The 15,147-nt window shown below is 42.3% G+C and overlaps 1 protein-coding gene across 1 annotated transcript in view; it reads right to left on the bottom strand.

The window, feature by feature from the left end:
- Nucleotides 1-13,013, bottom strand: part of LOC117531928 (glutaminyl-peptide cyclotransferase) — a 16,055-nt gene extending 3,042 nt beyond the window's left edge. The window contains exons 1-3 of the mRNA XM_034195117.1: nucleotides 12,854-13,013; nucleotides 1,780-1,926; nucleotides 949-1,301 (exon numbers count right to left, since the gene is read on the bottom strand). Coding sequence (XP_034051008.1) covers nucleotides 949-1,301; nucleotides 1,780-1,926; nucleotides 12,854-12,991 — 638 coding nt within the window. The 5' untranslated portion in view covers nucleotides 12,992-13,013. The remainder of the gene's footprint in view (nucleotides 1-948; nucleotides 1,302-1,779; nucleotides 1,927-12,853) is intronic.
- Between the last annotated feature and the right edge of the window lie 2,134 nt (nucleotides 13,014-15,147).

Genomic DNA, 15,147 nt, shown 5'->3' with positions numbered 1-15,147 from the left:
CACTGAATGAATCCATATTCGTGAAGTGACCTCTGTGGGACGCCACTGACTCACTTCCTGTCTGTCTGTGAGTCTCTCTGTCAGCGTCCGCACGCTCTGAGCGCCCGTCACAGGTGAAGAGGGCAAAAAGCAGCACAGCTTCATGAATGCCAAACGTGTTTTTTAGACAGCAAACACCGACCGTGCGTGAATCAAATGTGTGCAAAAATCAATCACCTGGAAGGAGCAGACGATGTGTTCTGGGGCATCGGGATTAATGGTTTCACAACTTTGGTCCAAAGAAACAAAACAAAATAAAAGATTGGCTGTTTTCCTGTTATGTTTTATTTATCAAAAATGGTTCTAACAGGGTTTTTAAAAAATAATAAAAATAGTAAAATCAGGCTCAGTTCAGGACAGGTATTTAGCCTGTTTTTTGAAATAAATAACTGCATCATCTGTTGCTTAGTGATGATGTTACGAGGTTAGATGTTGCCTTATAAATTAATAATATATCAATTTTGCTTATTCTTGCATGAAGTGATAAATGTGACATATACATGTAAAATGTCCATAAGTGTGAAGGACAGAACTGTAACCTGATTTTTGTCGGTCAGTCCATCGTATTTTCATCAAAAGTTAACTTTTTGAATGAATAAACAGTCCAGACCTTGCTGCATATTTAAACAGCTTTTGTCTCCATCTAGTGGGTGATGTGAACATTTCACGGCTTTTGATACACTTCCTACTTGAAACCCAAAATTCAGTAACAACAACAAAAAGCATTTACAAATGTCAAAAACCTTTTTTTTTTTTTGCCAGGCAGTGCTTTGACCTCTCAGTATTAATGTATAAAAATTTAGATTTGGAGATTTTTACGGTTCTTGAGTTTTAGTATACGAAAGTTTCTGAAAAGGACAGAATTTCTCTTTACAAGTACAACTTACAGATGTGAAAAATAAGCATCACGCTGTTTGTTTGTGCAACTCGTATATTTGTGGAAATGAAGCGGAATGATGATGGAATTCAGTTCCTCTTACCTTCTGAGCTTTCAGATCTTCATCCAGGGCCTGTGCCAGCTCCAGGATCATGGCACAGGGAACGGCTGAGTCCGTGGCACCCAGAAACTCCCTCCCGTGCCACTGTGGTGGGTAGTACTTGGAGTCATGATGACAGGCCAGGACCAGGCGGCGTCTGGCCGAGGGGTCGAGGGTGGCGATGATGTTGGTGAAGGTCAGGGGTCCATAAGGGGTTTGTGACTCAAAGCTGTCCCCCGTCACCTCCCAGCCGGCGCTGAGGGACCCCAGAGTGGATCTGATGTGCTGAGAACAAGCACACAGTGGTCTGTAAAATTATGTCATCATATCAGACATGCGATGTCACAGTCGACATGGATTTTTTTCAACTCTGACTTTGACCTTTAACCTCAGAGAATATAGGTCACAAAAGAAACATCATTATGTTATTAATATGAGTATAGCTCCTATGCTGTTATTATTATTATTATATTAATAATTATCACATTATATATTTACATTTTATTGCTTGATATTTTAATTTTTGTTGTGGTTCCTTTGCTCAGTTTGAGCACAGGTAGTCCCCCTCCCACCTGCCAAAACAAAACAAAACAAAAACATCTGTGACATTTAAGATCTTTGACAGGTCAAATGTCAAATGTGTATTTTCAAAGCAGTTCATAAAATTGCAACATAATTAGATTTTTTTTTCTTGTGGGGTTTGAACCTGAGGAGGTTTTTTCCAGTGATTTGAGGTGAACCAGGCGCTCCATATCTGACTCACCTCCTGCACGGCGACGCTGCCGGCAGAGCTTGGGTACCTGGTCACCAGCAGAGGCCTGAGGGCCCGTTGCCACATCTGGTCCAGGTCTGTGTGTGACAGGGCGCTCCGGATCTCATCTGGGGTCAGAGTGATGGCTTGGTGCCGGAACTGAAATATGGGTCACAATAAGAAACACGCTGAATTATAACACAGGGAATAATAATGACATCAAATCGGAAATATTGAGTTTAATTTAATTAATTTTGTCAACAGAACAACAGTGTTTTAGGTTGATTAAAAGCAAAAAGCTCATCTCACTAAATTTGCTAAATAAATAAATAATAAATTTAACAAAGATTTGCATTTTAAGTAAATTGAAAACATTCACATCTTTGAGTATGCGGTGCAGACGGCCTGAATGAGTTGTGTGTTTGGGTTTGACACTTTGATCAAACAGCATGGTGTTTTATTGTGCAACAACACCGGGGGGCAACAATTCATATTGGGTTCACAATCCGTCACATTTGATTTGATGAAATTTGACTCCTAAACACGGACTCAAGGATACTGTTTACAAAAACCTATATTGTGCGCGAATTAATGTTTTTATGTATGCAGCAGCCCCCCTCACATCACTCCCCACAAACTGTCGCACACACCCAACACAACCCCCCCCCCCCACACACACACACACATACTATCGCCTCCCACACATGCATCCTTCCCCCTCACACACACACACACACACCACCCATAGCATTGTCTTGGGTCCATCAGAGTGAACACATACAGACAAACACACAATCAGACACTTCAGACTGAAAGTGGAACAACACATTTAGACACACTGCTGAAAACTGAGCAGCCGTGTTGATGACACACAACTGAAATGTTCATTGTTTCACAACAGTTACGTTCACGCCGGATTCGGCGCTTCCTGCCTGAAACACACAAACTGTGACGTGTCATAATTCTGTTAGTTCTGTTATGGAACAATTGTCATGTAACCTTGTAAAGCACGTGCCACGCCCTTAAATGGAGCGTCCACATCAGTAATAAGTGATGAGCTAAGCTGCTTTTCTCAAAACTTCAGAGCTCAGTAATCTTTCTCCAAGTGTGAAAACAGGAAATCGTAACAGAGGATGGGCACTCCAGCAAGTCGGAAGTCAGGAGTCTGGAATCCGACCGCAACCTGGTGAAGAGCACTCAGTTACTCTGTATTCAGCACCTGTATTTTTCTCAGTATAAGTTTCTACTCATTTTCTCGATTGATAAAGAATATGGAGTCATCCATGATTTAACGAACGCAACAGACACAACACAACAGGAGCACTGACAGATTACAGACCCTCAGTTTAAAAGGTCACGTTACGTACGGCAACACTTAAGTCATCAATCCATTCTTTTTCTGATCCCACTTATTCCCATAATCACAATACGTGGGATTAGAAATGGGGAATTCCAGTGAAGGATTCACCTAACCTGCATGTCTTTGGATGTGGGAAGAAGCCGGAGCACCCGGACGGAACCCACACAAACTCCACACAGGAAGGCCCAGACGGGACGTGAACCTGTGCTAATGGCTAACACACCGTGCTAACTGCTAACGCACCATGCTAACCACTAACACACCGTGTTGACTGCTAACACACCGTGCTAACCGCTAACACACCGTGTTGACTGCTAACACACTGTGTTGACTGCTAACACACCGTGTTGACTGCTAACACACTGTGCTAACCGCTAACACACCATGTTGACTGCTAACACACCGTGTTGACTGCTAACACACTGTGCTAACCGCTAACACACCGTGTTGACCGCTAACACACTGTGTTGACTGCTAACACACCGTGTTGATTGCTAACACACTGTGTTGACCGCTAACACACTGTGTTGACTGCCAACACACCATGCTAACTGCTAACACACTGTGCTAACCGCTAACACACCGTGTTGACCGCTAACACACCGTGTTGACCGCTAACACACTGTGTTGACTGCTAACACACCGTGTTGATGGCTAACACACTGTGTTGACCGCTAACACACCGTGTTGACTGCCAACACACCATGCTAACTGCTAACACACTGTGCTAACTGGTGGTGGTAGAAATGTCAAATTTTATCCTGACTGATATCAGAAATATGAGCCACTAGGATGCTCTAATTTGGATAAAAATTTTAAAGCTAACTGGCAGAAATTCTCGTTGCTCTCTTGATGCGTTCAGGTCAGAGTGGCTGCAACAGCGACAGTATCTCCATGTCTCTGTGGAGGTATCAAAGGTTCAGGGGCGGCTTCAGCTTCAGTTGAAAGTGGCATTGGATATGCCCTAAAGGCACACCTCCACAAAAAAAAAAAAAAAATCTATGTACCTTTCCAGCATTCTAAGGCAATCTGGGAATCTGACATTAACTCTACAAATTTTTATTTTAAACTTTGGAAATCTGAAGACGGCGAATTTTATGCAGTTTGCACTTTATACAAACTGTATATTTCAAAACACCTTTGGCTCAGAGGGATGGGGGGTTGGGGGATAAACCCTTCAACGTTCCCTCTAGATCCGCCACTTAAGTTGTGTATCTGTTGTGAAAGAAACACAAAATGTTATGTGGGCACTCAGTGGAGTGCATCCCTCTGCCGGTTTGAATCCCAAACGGTCAAAAATGGCCTCTCTGGAAAAATACCCTGGATACGGCCCCCTGGATCTGCATCCACAGCCTTCACGTAAACAAACAAACTGCTGTCCTGTGTTTGACCCCAGATGCAGATCTGCACGAAAACCAAGCAGGCTCTTTCTTGGCCTCACAGACAGTTTAAAAGTATTAACAGTGAAGCTCATAAAGAGGCAAAAAAAGAGAGAAACAAACCAACAATCAGCTGCTTTGAACCAAACAAACAATAACATGAAACGTGACGGATCTCTGACGGCAAACGGCTTCAACAGGCTTCAAACACACACATCGATCCATCGGTCCCATCGGACTGTTTGATCTGCTCTCAAAGTTCACCTGCAGTCCTCTGCGGTTGTCATGGTAACAAGAGCTGACTGTGAATCCCGAGAACACGATGAACGCAGACCTGTCGTCTGTTTACACCCGTGTCAATCAGTCAAATCAGGTTCAATACGTCCAATACGTGGTCCATTTGCTCTTCAACATCAGCCTGATCAGAACCGGGATTTGAACACTTTCACAGACATTCTGATTCGTATCGTATGCATAGTCAAAAAATCTCAAAAAATTAATGCTTTACTCATGTCTGATGTGCAGAAATTCATGCTCGTGCACCGTTACAGCAAAACAACAATCAACAACCAAATCGATTAAGTGTTGAAGCCATTTGTCAACAATTAGAAACACAAGACATTTAGCAGTTGTGGGAGTTACGAAACTCGTCATATTCTCTGCCTAATGTGCTCGTAACCATAAGCTCTGGCCCTGTGTGCATGCAAATGGACGTTTTTCTTCCATTTGAAGAGGTGTGTCCCCATCAAGTCACTTTCAAGTCATGAATCAGCAAGTCCCAAGTCAAGTCTCAAGTCACAATGACCACCAATTGTTTGCAAGCTGACTTGAGACTTGACTTGGGACTTGCAGATTGATGACTTGAGAATGACTTGACAGTGACTTCATCCCACCTCTGGTCAGAACATCATTTGGTATAAAAAAAAACTTCAGAAAATACCGTTGTATGTATAAGTTTGGGCACCCCTGATGATTTCCATGATTTTCCTTTATAAATCATTGGTTGTTTGGATCAGCAGTTTCAGTTAAATATATCATATAGCAGACAAACACAGTGATTATTTGAGAAGAGGAATTAAGTTTATAGGATTTACAGAAACTGTGTAATAATTCTTTAAACAAAATTAGGCAGGTGCATAAATTCGGGCACCCCAACAGAAAAAATACATCAATATTTAGCAAATCTTTCTTTTGCAGAAATTACAGCCTCTAAACACTTCCTATAGCTTCCAATGAGAGTCTGGATTCTGGTTGAAGGTATTTTGGACCATTCTTCTTCACAAAACATCTCAGGCTAGTTGGTTTCCGAGCATGGACAGCCTGCTTAAAATCACACCACACATTTTCAATAATATTCAGGTCTGGGGACTGAGATGGCCATTCCAGAACATTGCACTTGTTCCTCTGCATGAATGCCTTTGTAGATTTTGAGCAGTGTTTTGGGGTCGTTGTCTTGTTGAAAGATCCAGCCCCGGAGCAACTTCAACTTTATCACTGATTCATGAGCATTCTTCTCAAGAATCTGCTGATACTGACTGGAATCCATGTGACCATCAACTTTAACAAGATTCCCAGTACCTGCACTGGCCACACAGCTCCACAGCATGATGGAACCACCTCCAAATTTTACTTTAGGTAGCAAGTGTTTTTCTTGGAATGCTGTGTTCTTTTTCAGCCATGCATACTGCCCCTTGTTATGTCCAAATAACTCAATTTTAGTTTTATCAGTCCACAGCACCTTATTCCAAAATTAAGCTGGCTTGTCCAAATGTGCTTTAGCATACCTCAAGCGACTCTGTTTGTGGCATGTACACAGAAAAGGCTTCCTCTGCATTACAGCATCATACAGCATCTCTTTGCGCAAAGTGTGCTGTATAGTTGAACGATGCACAGAGACACTATCTGCAGCAAGATCATGTTGGAGGTGTTTGGAGCAGCTCTGTGGGTTGACTGTGACTGTTCTCACCATCCTTTGCTTCAGGTAACCTGAGATTTTTCTTGGCCTGCCACTTCAGGCCTTAACTAGTACGGTGCATGTGGTCTTCCATTTCCTCACTATGTTCCTCACAGTGGAAACTGACAGCTGAAATCTCTGAGATAGCTTTTTGTATCCCTCCTCTAAACCATGATGTTGAACAATCTTTGTTTTCAGGTCATTTGAGAGTTGTTTAGAGGCTCCCATGTTGCCACTCATTAGAAGAGATGCAAAGAGGCGAAACATTTGCAAATGGCCACCTTAAATACCCTTTCTCATGACTGTATTCACCTGTGTAAGGAGGTCAAGGGCCAATGAGCTTACCAAACCAATTTTGTGTTACAATAATTAGTCCTAAATGTATTCACATCAATAAAATGACAAGGGTACCCACATTTATGCACCTGCCCAATTTTGTTTAAATTATTATTGCACACTTTCTGTAAATACTAGAAACTTCATTTCACTTCTCAAATATCACTGTGTTCATCTGCTATATGATATATTTAACTGAAATTTCTGATCCAGACAACCAATGATTTATAAAGGAAAATCATGAAAATTATCAGGGGTGCCCAAACTTTTGCATACAACTGTATGTACTAAGCTTTGGTATACCGGCATGCGGTTGTTGTTCATTAAAATGTGGTGCAAGACATACGCAAGTCCACAATTTTTGAGCAAGTAGTTCCTCAGGCCATGACAGACCAATCAAAATCCAAAGTAAATTTTCTCATTTTCTTTGCAATAAAGACTTATTTTTCCACAAAAAAGGGTTTTTGTCTACTCTGTATAACCCCTGGAATCAGCAACAGGCACCATAGTATGCTACCTCAAAAAAAAAAAAAAAAAAAAAAAAAAATACCAGCGACATGTTTTGAAATCTTTGATCAATATCTCAAAACTGTTGTTTTGTGACTTCAGTATTCGTGTACCAGGTCTTCGTTTGTAGTCACTCTTCTGTGGTGAATTTTCTTTGGGGCAAATGTTCCAGTTGTACTAGGAGGTTGTAATTTCACAGTTAGGCTCCCCCCACCCCCCAATTCTAATTCATCAACTTGTTCAAACACCAGATACTTGTCGTGCTGTATACTTGTGGCTAAAACTCGTAGCACCAAATCACAACAAAGCTGCCTCAAGGTGCTTCACATAAGTAAAGTCTAACCATACCAACCCCCAGAGCAAGAACACAGGAGACAGTGGGAAGGAAAAACTCCCTTTGATGATTTGAGGAAGAAACCTCAAGCAGACCAGACTCAAAGGGGTGACCCTCTGCTCGGGCCATTCTAACAGTTACAAGGAAACAGTAAACTCACAAGTACACTCAACAAAAATATAAACGCAACACTTTTGGTTTTGCTCCCATTTTGTATGAGATGAACTCAAAGATCTAAAACTTTTCCACATACACAATATCACCATTTCCCTCAAATATTGTTCACAAACCAGTCTAAATCTGTGATAGTGAGCACTTCTCCTTTGCTGAGATAATCCATCCCACCTCACAGGTGTGCCATATCAAGATGCTGATTAGACACCATGATTAGTGCACAGGTGTGCCTTAGACTGCCCACAATAAAAGGCCACTCTGAAAAGTGCAGTTTTATCACACAGCACAATGCCACAGATGTCGCAAGATTTGAGGGAGCGTGCAATTGGCATGCTGACAGCAGGAATGTCAACCAGAGCTGTTGCTCGTGTATTGAATGTTCATTTCTCTACCATAAGCCGTCCTAAAGGCGTTTCAGAGAATTTGGCAGTACATCCAACCAGCCTCACAACCGCAGACCACATGTAACCACATCAGCCCAGGACCTCCACATCCAGCATGTTCACCTCCAAGATCGTCTGAGACCAGCCACTCGGACAGCTGCTGAAACAATCGGTTTGCATAACCAAAGAATTTCTGCACAAACTGTCAGAAACCGTCTCAGGGAAGCTCATCTGCATGCTCGTCGTCCTCATCGGGGTCTCGACCTGACTCCAGTTCGTCGTCGTAACCGACTTGAGTGGGCAAATGCTCACATTCGCTGGCGTTTGGCACGTTGGAGAGGTGTTCTCTTCACGGATGAATCCCGGTTCACACTGTTCAGGGCAGATGGCAGACAGCGTGTGTGGCGTCGTGTGGGTGAGCGGTTTTCTGATGTCAATGTTGTGGATCGAGTGGCCCATGGTGGCGGTGGGGTTATGGTATGGGCAGGCGTCTGTTATGGACGAAGAACACAGGTGCATTTTATTGATTGCATTTTGAATGCACAGAGATACCGTGACGAGATCCTGAGGCTCATTGTTGTGCCAACATCCAAGAAAATCACCTCATGTTGCAGCAGAATAATGCACGGCCCCATGTTGCAAGGATCTGTACACAATTCTTGGAAGCTGAAAATGTCCCAGTTCTTGCATGGCTGGCATACTCACCGGACATGTCACCCATTGAGCATGTTTGGGATGCTCTGGACCGGCGTATACGACAGCGTGTACCAGTTCCTGCCAATATCCAGCAACTTCGCACAGCCATTGAAGAGGAGTGGACCAACATTCCACAGGCCACAATTGACAACCTGATCAACTCTATGCGAAGGAGATGTGTTGCACTGCATGACGCAAATGGTGGTCACACCAGATACTGACTGGTATCCCCCCCCCCAATAAAACAAAACTGCACCTTTCAGAGTGACCTTTTATTGTGGGCAGTCTAAGGCACACCTGTGCACTAATCATGGTGTCTAATCAGCATCTTGATATGGCACACCTGTGAGGTGGGATGGATTATCTCAGCAAAGGAGAAGTGCTCACTATCACAGATTTAGACTGGTTTGTGAACAATATTTGAGGGAAATGGTGATATTGTGTATGTGGAAAAAGTTTTAGATCTTTGAGTTCATCTCATACAAAATGGGAGCAAAACCAAAGTGTTGCGTTTATATTTTTGTTGAGCATATATCATACTTTGAACATAGACTTGAGCTTTCCGTTTGTTTATTTATTGAATAAGGGCACTCACACATTAATGTCCTCCTGCTCTCCGCGGACGTGTTGCTACGGTATTTTTGCGAGTAAAAACGGGATTATCATCAACTCGTGTGGATTTACGAGGTAAATGGAACGCAGCATCTGATTTATGAGCCCGTGCTATTGGAAGGGCACTAAAAACTAGAGCGCTAAAAACTCACTGAACAAATTCACACAAAGCTTCAGTTCAAACTGAAAGTGATGTAAAAAAACACAACAAAAATACCACGTGTCCTTTCATTCTTTCACCTTTTTCTCCCCGTTGTAACACTGACTTCTCACTTGCTGCCACATTTAGATGTGACATTATTGTAACAACAACCATGAATGTACAAACAGGTGTTGTCCTAAAACCAACCCTGGCAACTGCACCAAAGTAAATCCATCCATTATTGTAACACAAAGCAAAAATGTGAATTTTCTCCTGTTATGTTCTCACAAAACTGATATTTTCCAGGTGTTGGACTGTTGCTCAAACAAAATATGTAGCTCTGATTTGTTGCAGCTGCAGCTGGTAAATATTAGCCAACACACTGGGATCACAGTCTCCATCCTCAGAATCCGTACTTGGGATTCGTGAGGCTACAGTGGAACCAGAGTCGTCACTTTTTGCTTCCTCTGCAGAACTGACACACTGACAGCAGCCTGTAATTACGAATGTTATCATTATGTGGTGACCTACACTAAATGAGACCCGGGTGCTGACGGGCCTCCCCGAACCCGCAGAGGGTTAAAGGGCTTTTCTATATGCAAAATAAATACCAAGACCTGCAATTGGAGGATCAGTGATGGTGACTGCGTTGCCATAGCAACTGGGGAAAGAGTTTCCCTTCACTCCCGATCGAGCCGAGTCTTCAACAAAAAAAAAGAAAAAAAAGAAAAAAGAAAAAAAACCCAGTAAAGACATTCAAACAGCAGTTTTTTAAAAAACTGTATATGCTCAGAAGTGTGCAAATTCAACACATTCTTTTGGAATCCAGTCCTCGTTTAAGCTTTTTAGGACAGAAGAAATTCAAAATGTGTGCACACTAACATCACTTCTGAAGGCAGCACATGCTTTAAAAAATGTGTCTGCACATGACGTCAGAGTCAGAGCGTGCACAGACTGCAGCCGGAACCTTCTCCATCTGCTCCTAATCACCACCGTGCACATGATGATGAGATTCTTTCACATCCAGCCACACGGTTTATTACACAAGCAAAGCAAACATGCTGCTTTCCTTTAACCTGCTGCATCAGCGTTAAGAAAAGTTTAATCACTTTGTCCTCATTATAGGCTTTTTAATCTGGAGAGCTATAAGATGATTTTTTTTTTTTTCCGTTATTGTGTTGGGAACCTGGAGGGGACGACTTTTTGTTGGCATTGCAAACTATTTATTTAGGTATGTGTGTGAATGTTGTATTTATGTATTTATAATCTGTATATTCTGGCCTTTTTGTTCGTGTCTTTGGGTTTCTGTTTGTATTGTTTTTGGTTTTATGGCACACTGTTAAAATTGTTGAAAAATCTTTAAAAAAAAATGGGGGGGGGGGGGGTCGATGGAGAGGACAGTCATTAATCTATCTGTTCACTGACTTGATGTTACACTGCATGTGCCTAAGCTTTTTGAGCCTAGGAATAAACTGATTTTTTTTTTTATTTACTTGCCCGGTGAATGCAAAATTTTTTGGATTTTGCTCCAAGCACACTGCATACGAATGAGTCGTTCACCTACTCAGTAACACAATTACAGCATCAAATTACAATTAAATGATAGGAATTGGACTTTTCATGACCTGGTGTGAACGCTTCATCATCAGCGCAGCATCCTTACAAAGATAAAGATAAACTCCTTCATTTGAAAAATCAAGTTTCACACAAAACTTTGAAGTCTGAAGTTTTGAGCCAGTGTCACAAAGAGCCACTTCACCACAAGAGAAATAATCTGATAAACCGATAAAAAATTGTTTCAAAGCACTCGGTCCTGCAGAGACTTCGGGTCCAAGTCCGAGCTTTTAGACCCGGGAGTGTGTTTTTGTTAATGGTGATTTGGTGCTGTGGTGAGACGGAGCTAAAAACTACAAAATGGGGGGCGATGTTGTGCACTCTAACGGTTAAAATACCAACAAATAATAGTCAGTCATTAAACTGCAAACAAACAAACAAAAACAGGTTTAGAAGCCATGATGTTGTTTTATTTTTTTAGAAACAGTTTGAAATTTTGTTTACACGAGCCTTGGTCCCAGGTTTAGGAAAAGCCGAGACCTGTATCCTGTAAAATGCACTGAGTAAATGCAGCCCATCAGATAAATCAGCCCATCCCCTCTAATTTGTGAACACAATAACTCATAAACAATAAATGACAAAATCCTACAACTCACCACATTAAAAGAACCTATAATGAGGATAAACTGATTACACACGGGTTAACTTTGAGACATCAGATGAACACAAAAGACAACTGTTTGGAGTTTGGTACGATTCCATTGAACAGTCTACCACCTGCTGAACACTGCCACCTGCTGGACATGTCTAGGCTTCTGGCAGAAAACAGCCTTATCATCAAATGCTTGATAGAAATTAGGAGCAGGTGGGGGTGAAGTTACATGAAGCAAGAAATGAGCCACCAATGAGATCCTTTCTTGTTTGTAAACAAAGATACAGAAAAGGGTCCATGTATTGTTATTGATGATCTGTTCTGAAACATTTTTAGAATCACAGTTACAAATCAAACCTCTGTTGTTCCTTTACTTTCCAGTATTGAAAAAAATCAATGAATTTACTACTAATAAAAAGTCATGATTGTGCTCCTCGTATCAACATATTAAAAGTAGACTGTATTAATCATATATGATGAATAAAATAATTACACATCAAGAGACCTAAACCAAAATATTTTCAGTGTTAAAACTATAAGTCCCTTCGGCTGCTCCCTTGTTTTCACTCCGGATCACCAGAGCAGATGCAAGATATTGATTTGGCACAAGTTTTACGCCGGATGTCCTTCTTGACGCAACTCCACATTGCATGGAGAAACGCTGGGGCTTGAACCAGAAACATTCTGCACTGAAACCAAGCGCACTATTTTTCCAACACCTCCGTGGGTTGGACTATAATCTGTGAATTTTATTATTATTATAAATCATTAATCAGCTTGATTTGTAATATATCTGAAAACTATTGATTCGATTTCTCAGTGAGATGTTTGGAAATAAGCGAACGAAAATAAACAAAACTGATATTTTATGGGAAAATAATTCATTTTTTTTAATTGATCATATTATTTCCTTTAAACCTCTGACAAAAATAGAAGAAACTCCCACACAGATGACGGTGAGCCAGCAGCACTGAGACAACATGTTCTTTTGTCCAGGCTTTACCTTCTCGTACGTCCACACGATTCCGTGACTGCCGTGGACGACCGTCAACCAGACGGTGAGAAAGAAGCGCGTCGTGGATCCGCCGTATCGCCGCTCGGTCATGGCTGCGTGCGTTCCTCTGCGGGGGCTGCTGATCATGTGAAAGAAGGAGGGGAGGGAGAGAGAGAGAGAGAGAGAGAGAGAGAGAGAGAGAGAGAGAGAGAGAGAGAGAGAGAGAGAGAGAGAGAGAGAGAAGGAGGCTCCGCGGCGCGTCACCGTGCGTCCATGCGCATCCCGGGAGCCCCGCGGACCGACCTGCAGGGGGAGGTTAGATGATAGTCACCTGATCCTGAAATAAAATAAAATAAAATAAAATAAAATAAAATAAGAAGACACCATTAGCTCTGGAGGGAACTTCTGTAGGGGAGACCGGGACTGTTGTAACACGGACCTCACGTGTCAGTGAACATCTGGTCCAGAGCAGAACAGCTGCTTCAGAGTAGAGCAAGAGAAGGAGCAGCTTCTTCTTTCAAAACCAAATTCCCCACTCTGACACACACACATCATTTGCTTCCAAACTCCACTATAATTTATTGTTAAACGTTGTAATTTGTACAAAATTACAACTTCTTATTGAACAAAATCAATGAATTGACAAATCACCTTTACAGAGGAATTATTAAAACTGAGGTGTCCTGTGGCTTAAATAAAAAAAAGATCATTTCTTACAAATGTGTCCATGTTGTTCTCGCAGTGATGAAGCACACGTCATCAGTTTTCTGATCCAGCTGATAGTTTCTGTTATATGGCTGGGGGGGCCTGGCTGCCGGTTTGTTTCTGTCTTTTGGTTTTCCTCCCAGGTGGCGTGCGTTTGGGACTGAGTGGCTGTGTTGCTGAGGCTGTCAGGACCTCACCCTGATCACCTGCGACTCGTCAGGACTCACAGCTGTGGTGCATCTGGATGGATTGGAACATGTTGGCATTTAAGACTGGAGTGCACAGTGTGTATTTGCCAGAGACTCGACCTTGTGACCAGACGGGTGAGATCGTCGTCTTGGGAGCCATCTCATCAGCAGCGGATGCTGAGAACGTCCAGGTTTGATGCATGGTCTGTGAAAGAGGAGGGGGTGAGGTTTCACGCTCGTCAGCACACTTCCTGAGGTACGTTAGATTTTGTGACTAACAGTTATACAGTCAGTAAATGTGGTGTCCCTCACACCTTATTGTATTGAGCTGTTTGTTAGTCATGTATCAGCTTTCACTGCAGTGGAGTTTTGTGAACTGATTGTTCCATGCCTGCAGGTTGGGAAGCTGATCAGTCATCAAGCCAGGAAGTGTTTGCTGTTTGTACACCTTTAAGTGTTCTGTGTGTAGAGTGTGGACTCACATAATGGTTCCTTCTTTCACAGACTCGGTTGTTGCGGCCACCTGGGGGGTGTCGGCGGGGTCCTTGGGTCCGAAACAGCTTCTGGCTCCGGACCGTTAGCGCTGCTGGGAGCGCACCACGCCAGGCCGCACCTTTTGTTATTATATTATCACTGTTATGTATTAAATTCAGTTAGCCTTTGAACCGTGCTCTGCTTATTTCATACTGGGTCCTTCAAACGCTGGTCGGTTCTCCGAGCTGCGTCCGACACATAACAGTTTCAGCCCAAAGCTGCCCAAATTACACCAAAACTCCCACAAAGTTATAAAACTAATACTTACGTATTTCATTTTTTTTAACATTTATATATGATTTTAGCTATACTTTGAATTTTTAACTCTCTTTCTCTACACACACGCAGACACGCATACACACACACACGCTCACAAAAGCAAATTACTTTTTTTCTATTCTATTCTATTTTTCTATTTCCTCAGAAACAGAAAATGACAATAAATAATAAAACAGAAAATAATATGAGTGAAGCGTCGCACAGCGGCGCGAACTTCACTCATGGTACAAGACATGCTAAACAGGAAGTGCCAAAATTCAAATTCACAGTAAAACAGGAAATGTTCAAATGTCAAACACTTCCTGGATTGACAGACGAGATCTCATGGAATCTCGCGGGAACTCAGTGGCAAGCGCACACTCAAACAGGAAGTGCCAATTTATCAGTCACAGTGAAACAGGAAATGTCCGATGTTGAACACTTCCTGGCATGGGTGGAGTTATAGCGGAGGCCAGAGTTTCACTGGACTCCCCTGAAATCTGATTGGACATAGAAGATTGACATGTCATGGCACCACATGTCTGGTTGAAAGAGCTGCATTTTGAAATCAGTGAGTCACACTGACTGCTAGGTTCCTCCTGTCCGGTAGTTGGTGCT

Source organism: Thalassophryne amazonica, chromosome 19 (genome assembly GCF_902500255.1).
Source record: "Thalassophryne amazonica chromosome 19, fThaAma1.1, whole genome shotgun sequence".
Lineage (NCBI taxonomy): Eukaryota > Metazoa > Chordata > Actinopteri > Batrachoidiformes > Batrachoididae > Thalassophryne > Thalassophryne amazonica.
This window is presented reverse-complemented; position numbering and strand designations above follow the sequence as displayed.